This window comes from Aythya marila, assembly GCF_965140915.1.
Source record: "Aythya marila genome assembly, chromosome: 3".
Lineage (NCBI taxonomy): Eukaryota > Metazoa > Chordata > Aves > Anseriformes > Anatidae > Aythya > Aythya marila.
In genome coordinates, this window is record NC_139044.1 from 41,739,147 (window position 1) to 41,752,169 (window position 13,023).

General features: G+C 47.5%; 1 protein-coding gene across 1 annotated transcript; it reads right to left on the minus strand.

Moving 5' to 3' along the window:
- Window positions 1–7,209: 7,209 nt before the first annotated feature.
- Window positions 7,210–9,764, minus strand: MAP10 (microtubule associated protein 10; the record flags this gene model as incomplete). Its single annotated transcript, XM_082756159.1, has 1 exon — window positions 7,210–9,764. The coding sequence occupies one exon, from the start codon at window positions 9,762–9,764 to the stop codon at window positions 7,368–7,370; it is 2,397 nt and encodes a 798-aa protein (XP_082612285.1). The 3' UTR covers window positions 7,210–7,367.
- Window positions 9,765–13,023: the final 3,259 nt, after the last annotated feature.

The following is a 13,023-nucleotide window of genomic DNA, read 5'->3' on the forward strand; positions in this document are numbered from 1 at the left end:
GCAAAGTTTCAGAGGAACATTTGGAACCTAGTCCCCTGTTTCACATCAAACTTCTCTAAGCTTGCCCAGGACTCACTTTTCTAGACATACAAACGTGATGCCAGCAGCAGACAAGGAATGTTTCTTTGCCTGACTCCTGTTTTTATATATAGCTGTAACGTTTTGCAAAAACAGAAAGCAAATTTCAGCTAGGACTCTGTTACTGTTAGTGCTTTCCTTGATATAGCCCTTGACTGCATCAACCCAAACTGAACTGAAACAGCACATGTGTAATTTGGCAGAGTTTAATCAACATTAATTGTTGATTAAATGTGGAAAAAGGATGTAGTTAAAAAGTGGTGTTAAAACAGTGATGGAGGAGTGGGTTGGCAAATATGCTGCTCATTGAAACAACCAATTTTCACGTTGATAAAGGTTTTGATAGCAGTGAAACTGCTCCAATGTTTTGCTATTAGAAATGGGTGTATAGGAAATGTACTGAAGTACCTTGCTTTCTGGGTTCTTAGCTTTGTCCTGAAGGATCCTGAGCAAGCGGTTAGATTCTTGTTTTGAACAAAACCGTTAGGCATCTGTTCGGCTTTGCAAAAGCAACTGGACAGTGCGAGGAGTGCTGTAAAGCAGGACTATGGGAGCAGGAGATAAGAGACCTGCAACAATCAGAAGGCTGCAACTGCTTCAGAAGACAACAATAGATGTGAATGGTGGCTATGAATCAGAAACCAGATTTTCTTACATACAGTGATTCTCTGGCTGAATCTTGTTAGAGTTGTGTATAAGCAAATTAAAACTGCATCCCATGGTATGTCAGAGCTTTCCTTATATTTCCTTGCTGTGTTCTAGGTTAGCAAGATCTGACCGTGTTTTGTGAAGAGTTTCCTTCACTACCATAGCAGTTCAGTTTGGATCGATTTTATTCATATAGCTTTATCCCAGTGACACCGGCAGTCATGAGAAGGCAGACAAAATATCAAGGATCACAATGTGGAGAAGGTCAGAACATGATCTGGTGGTTTGTCTGTCTGAAAGTCTGTCTGGCATGTTCCCTTTTGGGAACTTTTAGAGAATAGAGCTACCTGCAGGCAAAAATGAGCAGAACTGAGCCACACAAAGGAAACAACACAATTTCCAGCAACTTCTCATTCTTGAGAATGGGAAAAGCTAAGGTTATGTAGAAATGGCTTTGGAGTAGGGAACTAAGGTGTATGGAAGGAGAAAGGGGATAAATCATGCAGAGCACTGCGGACAAGGGCAGAGCTTCAATTTAGTAACAAAGATGAGAACAATGAAGGTGTCTGAGAAGTGTTTGGAGATTGTTTTGAATGATAAGTATGGGCAAGCTGAGGTCTAGAGATGGCATGAAGTATGTCCTGATTTAAAAAGCTGGAACAGCCAAGACATCATGGTCAAGGGAACAACAAGGATTTGTTGCTCAACAACCCTGAAATGAAGTTCTGGAGATACTGTGAGGAAAAACAGGCAGGACTGCATGGAGGCATTGAAATTTAGGGGAAAGTCAAAGGTTACTCTTAGTACATAAGCCTCAGGGACAGGAAAAATATTGAATCTGCCAACAATTAAAGACAGGAGAAAAAGAAGTGGAATTTCCTTGACACTAAGGGAGTTTCTTTCAGTCATGATACCACTCAACTTTCCAAATGGCTCTGAAAATATTTGTTGAAGCATGAGTTATCTTCTTTCAAAAATATTTTTGCATTCCACGAGATAATGCTGTTAGAGCCCTCTGCACGCCTTTCCATTCTCTGACTTTTTTCAGGTGACTAATTCCCATGGAATTTCAGGGGATTTGACCATGTAAATACCTGCACTTCCTTCTGAAAACTTGCTGCCTTCTGTTAATGGATACAAAGAGCCAAATTCCTACCTGATGTAGCTCAGATACTGCAGTGCATAAAGGAAACCTCCTAGGCTATCACTCAAAACATTTCAAAGTCTGTGATTAGAATAAATATATATAATAGACATCTGTTTTTTTTCACTTAATATTTTCAAGGTATTTTAGTAATTAACTGTAACTGACTCAACCTTTAAATGCTAATTTAGTTAGGAGTAATGTGTATCTCAGATGTTATTTAAACATTTCCTCTGCCAAGCCATGTTATTTTAAACAACTGGTATGCGAATCGCTTGCAGAGGTCTCTGCAGAACTGAAGATTAATACCAGCTTCTACAGCACGAGACATCCAAATTCATCCTCTAGAAACCAATAGAGAACTGACTGCCCTTCCGGGAAGATGTAAGCTAGCCTGTAAAGTCAGGGCAGGTCTACGTTAAATTGTGATATAAAATTCATGCAAGAATTTAAGCGATTCAGTGAAATCATAAGAACAAAACAAAAACAATTTAATGCGGGTGAATGTCGATGCCAAACAAGAAAAAGGCAGTGAAGCTGTAGCTCATCAGGGTGACTTCAACATAACAGAACTGCATACATAAAAGGAATTTAAAATGAGAAGAATCTGAACAAAACTGAAATTAAAATCCAGCAGTGTACTGCCTAAAAGGATGGAAAGTGGAAGCAGCTAGCAGGTAGCAAACATCAGCAAGAGCAGTTGTGATTGCCATTAGTTTGAAATTGGTGGGAAATTAAAGCCAGAATACATTCTCACAGGGATCACCTTGGTCATCTAAAATGTTTGATTTTAGGAGGGAAATTAAAAAGTTAGAATCAAAGATAGGGTTGTTTGGGAGAGGTAGAGAAACCTGGTGTCTGATAACCGTGGGTAAATGTTCAACCACGGGATTGTGGATGACTGTCCTGCAGCTCTGAATGAGCAGGGTTATATTTCACAGGAGCTAGTGAAGCATTTAAAGAAGCTAGTGAGCATTTAAAAGTCAACACAACCTGTTAAGGATGTGAATGTAAGATTCAATGATTTGACTTGCTTCTAGACAGCCAAAGCTGAGCAAGCAGGAAAGGAGCTGCTGGTGACAAATGCTGAGAAAAGGAAAGCAGAATCCCAAAGGTTTCCAGATGATGACTAGCATTTAACTCTGAGTAGCACTTGCACAAAAAAAAAGAAACCAAATGATTACAATTGCAGGCATCATAAAATACTGGGACACAGAAAATTTAAAGTACTGAGAATTAGTTACCCAGTCAAAAAAGTTAATTGTGCAGTTACCAAGGCTAGATGTAGCTTTAGAAAATAGAAGAAAAGGAGCTCCAATGTAATGAAGGGATTACAAATTATGAAATAAGTAATAGGAACTATGTCAAAAAAAAACCATCACAAACAGAAAAGAAACAGCATCACCTAATCAGGGTGTTGAGAGCTGAGGAATAAAAAATGAAGTGGAGGAAACCGATGCTTGGCTGAGTCTTTAACAATAAAAAACGTTTTTAGCCACTGACAGCACAAAGGGTGGAGGACTGACCAGAACTACCCTACAGCAGGAAAACTTTACAGTAGAAGAGGTAAAAGAGTGACCCAAGCTGTCACTCTGTTATCCTGCTCTCCCCATGGCCCCAAAGGCTATATAATGTTGGCTTATTTACATTTATTTGAATAAATATAGTATGGTGAAAATGATGTCTAAAAGACAGTCATAGTAACTATTGCTTTAGGGTCATAAATTTTTGGAAGAAATGTATGCATCTATGAGTTTGTTTCTCAGTTTGGGACTTGGAGTGAAATATTAAGTTCAATTTTATCTTAGCTGATTGAACCGCTTTTAAGCAATCAGAGTATGGTTTTGAACACCCATCTACCCTATTCCTAGAATACAATGCAATTTCAAAGATCAGTTGTTAAAGTAGCAAGTCAAAAGCAAAAAGCTAGATGGCTTTCTGTAGTGATAAACTATAATTTATGTAATTAATATTAACTTTTTAATTTTACTGTAGTAAAGTTTAAAGTGTAACTAAAAACTATGAAATTTGATTCTGAAGTAACTATAGTGTAGTATAGTGTTTAATACTGAAGAGCAAGGAACTTTTTATAATTACTGGATTGAAGTGAAAACTACAGCAAATTCAATCAAAATACTGTGTGTGCGACATTTCAGGGCTATCAGAAAGTGGGAAATCAGTAGCTTTTAGTAAATATCTTGTTCTTGTCATGCTTTACCCGGTGACTAGCTGTTCAAGCACATACCACATCGGTAAAGGAGACTGTGTGGTTGTGGGGATTGCTCGATGTTCATTAACTATTTAAAGCTCCTCTGAGCAGATAGCTGGGGGCCTCCAAGACAGCAGCTTGTTTTTACGTCTGTCTCCCAGTGGGCAAGTGCCCCTGCTGTAATGAGTACTAATTAATAATTTTTCCAGGAACAGTGACAAAGAACTGTGGATTGAATGCATGTGGAAATATTAGTTATTCTGGCTCAAAAAGCTGAGTTTTCAAATCATGTTCTTGGCGTGCAGTGGGACAGGATTTGCTTCTTTACCTCTCTGCTCCTTTTCTAGGCTGTGTAGCAGTCTCTAGGGAGCAGTTCTAGGGTTGAGATGTTTCTGGGAAAGCAGTTTTCCAATGCACTGACATTCCTAGGACTAAATCGGACCTTTTAGGGCAGAGAAGTAGTGCAGAAGTGCAGGAGTATCAGCACTTGTCTTTGATCCCACTGCTTCATTTGGACACCCCAGCTCTACGGCTCTGGTTCGGCAGGGGACGTGCTACTATTACTTGCCTTTCCCACCATATTGTCATGTCCACTGCACAATTGTAATCCATGCAATTTGGCACCCACAATTCACAACTGATGTCTTTATGAAAAATTGGTTGAGTACTTCCATTAAGGTAGGGAAATCTTATTAAACCTCTGATGTTAACAACTTGATCACAGGGGTACAGGAAGCAAGTCATAATGACAAAATTGTCTGGCTAATGTAGTTGAGTGTAGATTATTATAGGATTTGTACAAAAGGGAATTTGTTGCTGGCTTTTTTTTTTTTCTTCCATACTTTATACCAATAGTAAACATTTCTGTTTTGTGCTGCTGGGCTGAGATATTGAATCTTCTTGTCGTTAACAGGTACTTCTTGCAAATACATTGGTTTGTGACTTTTCAGTGATAAATCAATGACATGAAGTTCCTTCCCGTTTTTATTGACTGGGAATTTTTTGTATATTAAATAAAATAGTTTTCTCTCATAACAACATAGATAATATCTGAAAAGATTATTATCCCAGAGGGTAGGAGCCTCTCTGTGCAATAGCAACTACCTTGAGTCTGTATTTGAAAAGACAAAAACCTACTAAAGCACATGAGCATTATGCTGACATTCTGCTCTTGTGTCAGAAAACTAGTACATATTTTCTGTCACTTTTCAACATTTTCCTAATGAAATTATAAATGCTATTGCAGAATAAACTTCACAAAATTATCCCAGATAAAATCCGATGAAAATAGATCGGATACTTCTGTTATTTAAACTAACAAAATATTGTTCCTAACGTATTTACTACTGGAACTTGAAAAATGAAGGTGGGATAGGAGATAGAAGGGGACTGGGAATTTGCCCTTGAATTTCAAGCTGTTTGGGGTTGACAAATCTCTTTAAAATAAACTTTTCTGAAGAAACGATCTTCAAATCTTGGGTTCTTAGTGTTAGCAACTCATCTGAATAGACAAGCAGTAAAAATGGCTGGGCAGCATTGTATTTCAGTGGCATGGGAACGGCATGGATCTTAATCAATAAAATCAGAATTATTGCCATGTATGTGTATAAATGACAGTCTGAGTTAATGTGTATCAGAGGTCCATGGCCTTAAAAGTTAATTTTTTGTCTGGAAGTGGAGTTGATGAAGCAGAGGCACCCAGACAAACATTTCAGAACTGCTGTGCATAGATTCCTTTGTAGAGGTATTTTCAGCTGCTTACCTTTAGATTAAATATACTGGTAGTGTTCTCAGAAGTCAACACCAAATACTTGAATAATCCTCACAGATGTTAGTAATTTAAATACATGTAGGAAAGGTACTGTCATTGCTACAAAATAAATACATAGTAGGATGGAAATAAAAAAAAATCCCTCAGAAATGTTCAAGTGTAAACAGATTCTTGAGATAAGTCCATGGAGTACTCATTGTCACATTAGGAAGGCACCGTGAGAAACAAAAAAGCCAGGGAAAGAAGTCAGATTGTAAATGGCAGGGGAAAAAGTAAGTCCGTCATTTACAGTCTTGAGGATAAATGTCATAAATGGTGAGTTAGTTGGGAATGTAAAGTAGAATAAGGAAGTGAACATGTCAAGGAGTGGCAAGAGGCAACGAAAGAGATGTAAAAGCAAAGGCAGCAAGCTTGAGCTCTCATCAGATTCAAGTCAAAGACTGTCTCTGAAATTTGTAACAGGGATACGGACAGACTCTAAAATAAATAAAAACTCAGTAGTAAAACAGCAGATAAGACATAAGTCCAGTGATTAAACAGGAACTCAAAAACCAAACCAGAAATCAAAAGCTAGCATCAGGTGGTAGTTCAGCCATTGTAATAGAAAAGGGGATGTGGCATACAGCAGTTCAGCCAACAGAACAGAAAAGGAGGTGGCAAATTCTTCATTATCGTGAATCTTTAAATCAAGATGTAATATGCTCATTTGTTCAAAGTTTCTTGACTGTGGGTCCAGCCCCTCCACTCCTTCTCCACTGTCGGAGAATGCAATCAGGGAGTTGTGAAGCGTGGAAAATTTACTGCCCTCTCTTTCCTACTCTTTGCACACCCTTACTCTTCAAGGTCAAGTAGCTTCCATCAACTCCTCGAAGCTCTCCCAGATAATATAGATTTACAGTCACCAATAATTCTTAAACTATTTTATAATCACGAAAATCTAACTTCAATGAGAAACTTCAACCTACAATAATGGAAAAAGGGCTCACCTAGTTCTGATCACTATATTTAGTGACAGAACAGTGAAACAAATGCCTTGTTATACCAATTAGCTGATAAAAGTATGTGCTGCTATTGGCTGTGACTGTTTTGAGCAACTATTTGTAATAAAGCATGGAGCTATTTTCACGAGGGAGAAAAACTTAATGTTCAGCTAGGAATGCATTTTGTACTTGGCTGTTTCTGTAACACATTACTTCTACCCTGGATAAGTTTTATGAGTGCTGCATTCGCTGCTTCTGTTTTCTTTTCTGCTTTTGACAGCAAGTTTTTTTTCCTGTGCTGTTCAGATTACTTTTGTGTTAGGATACTGATGTTGATGCTGGGCTCTAAATACCAATCAAGATCCACCTGTTAAGAGATTCTAGTAGTTTATTTGAAAAGCTCTTAAGTAAATTAACCAATATATTAAATGTGCATGATGTGGTCTTAAATTAGCTTGTATTACTTGTAGCTACATGTAGCACTTCATACAAATAGTTTAAATACCATATTTTAATCCAGGCAGTGACAAAGTGTGATTACATTGTATATCCTGGAAGATTGTTTATTACAAGTTCACTGATGTCTTTATACTGATTAGGAACATGTAGTTGTCCCAAGAAATCACCATCTTTGTCTGACAAACTGTTTTCCAGTACATGAAGTTCAAGATCAGACAAGTTGGGTGGCAAGTAAGAGCTAACTTGAGTTAGTGACTGGCTTTCTTCTGTGGAGGCCTGCCCCTTTCCTACATTCTGATCAGTATCAGTGCTAACTTGCTTGCTTCTCGGTGTAGATGCTTGTTTAATATGCTGATCAACTCTGTTCTTGTCCTTATTGATCCATTCGGCTTCCTGCTCTTCATCTAATAACCTTGCCTGAATGGAGGCATCATTAAGTACATCAACAGATTCACCACTAGTTCTTTTGCTGTTTATTAACTTGCGGTTTCTCTTCAAAGAGTGGACTGGGGATGAAGCTGACTGCACTGGAGTAAGATCTGATGTACTTTCAGCTCTTTGACTTGCCTTTGAAACTCTGGACCTGATGGATTCCGGTTCTGTATCTGACCAAGGTTGCTTTGGGCTTTCAAGCCAGAGGGGTTCAGGACTGCTGTCAAAAGCTTCCAAGTCTCTGCCTGTACACTCAGCACTGGTGAAATCTTCTGAATAGGCTGTGTTGTCAGGACTAACAACAAAGTCGTCTGAGTATATGAGTTCAGAGTTCTTCTCAACACTTGTGCTGGGGCTTGGTTTGTGATCACTTACAACAAAAACATCATCGTGCTCTGTGGTTTTACGATGACGTAAGTGTATTTCTTCCTCATTACCATTACTTCCCTTCCCATTAGCATCTGATGGGACAGCTGCTGGGAGATGGACTTTCAATTCCCTCTCCTTGCAAGCAGACTTTAATATGGTTTCTCCCAGTAAGGGGGCTGCAGTTACTTTGCGTGTATGTTCTTCATTTGCAATCTCATTCTTCCTCAACAGCCTTTCAACAGCCTGCTTCTGCAGGTCAGGGGAAACATCTCCTGTGCTGCTGAAGTCCTCTTTGAGAGTGCTGTTTTGTAACGAAGTCTCAACAATTTCATCCAAATGACCATCCTGCTTTGAACTGTCTGCATTGCTACAGTGCTTGTAAGGAACCCGGTGTTTTTCTCCAGCATTTCTGAGCAGCTTTCTTTTGGATGAAGGGCTCCTCTCCTTCAACATCTCCACTCGCTTTTTTCTGTACTGCTCTCTCTGTTCAAGCTGTATCAGCTTATCGGGGTTGGTCTGCTGCAGCCGTAGCCTCAGCGTGTTTGTCAGCCCATACAGCAGTTTCCTTCTGGGAGCTCGGTTCTCCTTAGTCTCGCAGTTCCTTTCAGATCCCGTCTCTCCCTGGGGTGCAGCTTCCTTAGGTCTTCTCACAGCCTGTGCAGACTCCTGGGTGGTAGCTGCCTGCTGGCCTTGCTTGAAGGGAGCGCTGGCAGCTCTGCTGTTCCCCTGGGATCTCACAGGTTCCTCTGCAGCTCTGCGGACAGGGGAGCAGCCGGGGGGCTGTGGATGGGTGCTGCTGCCCTTTGGGGCCTGGTAGAGCGAGGCCAGATTTGGGTGGCCTGCAGCAGGTGCTGTGTGGCCGGTGAGCAGCGACAGCTCTGCCAGCAAGGCGCTGAGCAGCGGCAGCTGCCCCAGGGTGGCAGGGGGCTGCCGGGGGTGCAGCAGCGAGGGCCCAGCGCTGGGCTGCGGGGGGCTCTGGGCTTCGCCGTGCTCCTGCGAGCTGTGCACCACCACACGCTCCTCTGGCCCCGCTGCTGCTGCTCGGGGACGCGGCCGGGCCGGCTCGCAGCGGTAGTAGAGCACGGGCGGGCAGATGATGTTGCCCCCTGCCTCTTCCTCTTCTTCCTCCTCAGAGGAGGAAGAGGAGAGGTGCGGGGATGCAGCAGGGGGGGCGGCCGGGCTCCCCTCCCCGCCGTCCCGCAGCCTGCTGAGGCGCACACCCAGCGCCAGCTCCCCGACGGGGCGGCCGGCGGCGTCCCGCAGCGGGAAGCGGCCGCGGCGGCCCCAGCAGGAGCCCGGCCCGGGGGAGCCCCGCAGCCGGGCGGCGGCGGGGGCGAGCGAGAGGCGGCAGGACCCCAGCAGGCGGGCGGGCCGCGGGCCGGGCAGCGCCAGGACCAGGGCGCGCAGGGGCTGGCGGCGGAGCGCGGCGCGCAGCGAGCCCCGGCGCCAGCGGAACAGGCAGCGCTTGCCGCGGCCGAAGGGGAAGAGGAAGGGGCGGCCCGGCAGCGGCGGCCGGCGCGGGGAGGAGGCGGCCGGGGGCAGCAGCAGCAGCGGGGGGAAGTCGAGGAAGCGCAGCGCCACCGCCGGGCGCAGCGCGGGGCCCGGCGCCGCCAGCCGCACGGCCGCCACCAGCAGCTCCAGGCAGTACAGACCCTGCCCGCCGCCCCCCGGCATGGCCGCCTCCGTCCCGCGGCTCCTCCGCGCCTCCGGCTGTTACCGCCGGCAACGCGCCCCTGCAAGGCGCGCTGGGAGCTGTAGTCCTGGGCACGGCCCTGTCACGGAACCACGGAGCCCTCAGGGGTGGAAAGGCGCTCCGAGATCACCTCCTCCAACCACCCCCCTACTACCATTGTCACCCACTACATCATGTCCCTAAGCACCACGTCCAGCCTTTCCTTAAAACCCCCAGAGGGTTCGTGACGCCACCACCTCCCTGGGCAACCCGTCCCAGTGCCTGACTGCTCTTTCTGAGAAGAAATGTCTCCTCACTTCAACCTGAACCTCCCCTGGCACAACTTGAGGCCATTCCCTCTAGTCCTGTCACTAGTTATCTGTGAGCAGAGGCCGGCCCCCAGCTCCTCACACCTTCCTTTCAGGCAGTTGCAGAGAGCAATGAGGTCTGCCCTGAGCCTCCTCTTCACACTAAACAAGCCCAGTTCCCTCAGCCGCTCCTCACAGGACTTGTGCTCCAGGCCCTTTGCCAGCTCCGTACCCCTTCTCTGGACATGCTCCAGGGCCTCCATGTCCTTCTTGTACTGAGGGGCCCAAAGCTGAACACAGCACTCGAGGTGCGGCCTCACTAGAGCAGAGCACAGGGGGACGATCACCTCCCTGGTCCTGCTGGCTACACCGTTCCTGATACAGGCCAGGCATGCTGGATGTCTTTCTGGCTACCTGGGCTCACTGCCAGCTCATGTTCAGATGAGCATCGACCCTCCCCGATCCCTTTCCTCTGCTCAGCTTTCGAGTCACTCTGTCCCAAGCCTGTAGCGCTGCATGGGGTTGTTGTGGCCAAAGCAGAGAACCCGGCCCTTAGCCATGTTGAACCTCATCCCCTTGGCCTCTGCCATTGATCCAAACTTTCCAGGTCCCTATGCAGAGCCTCCAAATGTACAGTGTTGTGAAGTAGGAGTGGAGTTAGTCTGGAATTAGTCCCCAGGGCCATGACTCTCGGGGTCCTGGGCAATCACCAGCCACTGCCACCTCCCAGGGCCATGGGCACCCCCAGGAAACCTCAGTAGGACACAGGCACCCTGCCAGGATGTGGTCTCTCCTCCTGGGGCATGGGCGCCTGGGCGGCACCTCACAGCTCTTCTCTCCCGGCCCAGCTCCCTCATTCCTCTGCAGGTGTGTTCTCTACAACCCACACCCAGCAGCCCTCACTTGCCCCACTGCCTCCCATGTGGCTGCTGCCCCAAGCCCCTTGGTACCAAAAGGACACACACAGGTTGTGTAGGGATGATCTTTATTGAGCTGGGAGAAGTGGTCTGCTACCAACAGAAATTTTCCAGAGTCTCCCAGCCAGCTCTGCTGCACACGCGTGCTCCTGCTGTCCTCTGTGGAGCAACAAAGCAGAGCCACGTCCTTTGGGATGCCAGCGGCACCTCAGGGAGGATGGAAAAGGAGACTTCTCCTCAGAGGTCCTCATGAGATGAATGGCGAGTCCCCGCTGGCTGTTGTTCTGGCTGGGCGTGGGCAGCCCAGCAGGGGACAGCTGGCATTGTCGGTGGTGCCCACGCAGGGAGGAGGTGTTCAGGGCGATGTTGGCATCCAGTTGTCAGGGGAGATGCCTTCAGCGCAGCGAGAGCCTTCGGAGGGCTGAGGTGTGTCCTGCCTCACCGGCTCGCTGTCAATCTGAAGAGAATTGACTGTCAGGTGGCTGAAAATGCTGTGCCACAATTATTAGCCAGGCACTTCCTTCCACCTGCCTCTTTTCCCAGTGCGATGCCTACCCTCTCACGGGCCTGAAGGTCCTAAGCCCAAGGGCTGCCCCAGCAGGTCATGGGCATTCCCTGGCCACTGCCATCTTACAGGGCCGTGGGTGGTGGCTGGGCCACGCGCCCCTTTCCCTGGGTCATGGGCTCCTCCTATGGGGCAACCCCCAGCCATGGGTCCCGAGCTCCTCTCCCCCCTTCTCCTGGAGCATCAGCCTCCCCAAACCCATGGCCAGCAGCACTCACTCGCCGCGCTGCCTTTCCTGTCACCGGTACACGGGATGCACGCTCTAGATGAATTTGCGGAGGGGACACACGGGGGCTGTTCTTCTCCCGTGCTTGTTTTGTGCCTTCTTCCTCTGACGTGGCAGCCCAAGCTGTTGCAGGCGGAGCTGGTAGAGGCGCTTCAGGCATCTCACCATGATGGCAGCGTTGGCCTCCATCCGGCAGAGCAAAGCGCCATCATCCAGAGCGTTCTTTCCCCGGTGGTCTGTCCAAAAGGAAGCTGAGGCCCGCCGGCCCGTGCCCTGGAAGCAACAAGAGAAGTGGCACAGTGAAGGGCAGGGACGAGGGCTCACGAGGTGGCGAATTGTCCTGCTGGGCTCGGCTTCCTCTGGAGCTTCCAGCCTCGTAGGACTGCTCCGGGCAGCCGTGGGGGCTCGCCACAGGCTGGCCCTTTCCTGCACGCGGCGTCTCCAGCACTCACCTGTCTGAGGCGTCTCTTTACTCTTCTCCAGAGGCTGTGGGCAAGCAGCCCCACGCCAAGGAAGCAGATGGTGTCCCAGTGAGTGCACAGCAGCCAGAGCCTCCTGCCCAGGGCAAGGTGTTCCCAGAAGTGGAGCAGGGGGTAGGGCAGGTCGGAGGGCTGGCGCTCGGTGCCGACGGGACGTAGCTTTGGGCCCTCTGAAGGGTCCACGGAGTTCAGCCTGAGCCGGATCCAGCTGGGGCAGCTGGAAAGGCCGAGGCTGCAGGGCCAGTTGGAGACCTGGTGCTTGGCGCCTAGGCTCCGGCTGACCCTGACCCTTTCCCAGCAGTGGTGGCCGCAGAGGCCAAGGCCACATGCCTGGAACACAGCCACGGCCAGAGCCGTGACCAGGAGGAGAGCCAGGATGAACTTCATGCTGCTCTCTCCTGATGAACACAAATCGACACTGGGATGGCTGTCACGCTGAGCAGAGCTCCAGCAGTGACCACCAGCGCTAGCAGCAGAGACCAACAGCACTAGCGGCAGTGACTACCAGCACTAGTAGCAGTGACCAACAGCACTAGAGGCAGTGACCAACAGCACCAGTGGCAATCACCAGCAGCACTAGCGGCAGTGACCAACAGCACTAGCAGCGGTGCCCAGCCGCAGCCTGCTTTTATACCCAGCCCTGTCTGAGGTCACAGGGCCTGTCGCCTGGAGACGGGCAGGCAACAAAGGCCATGGTGAGGCTGGGGAGGACGCGGGCAGCTGGGCTTCGAAGCCTGCTGCTGCCACTGCAGTCTGCAGAGGGGGT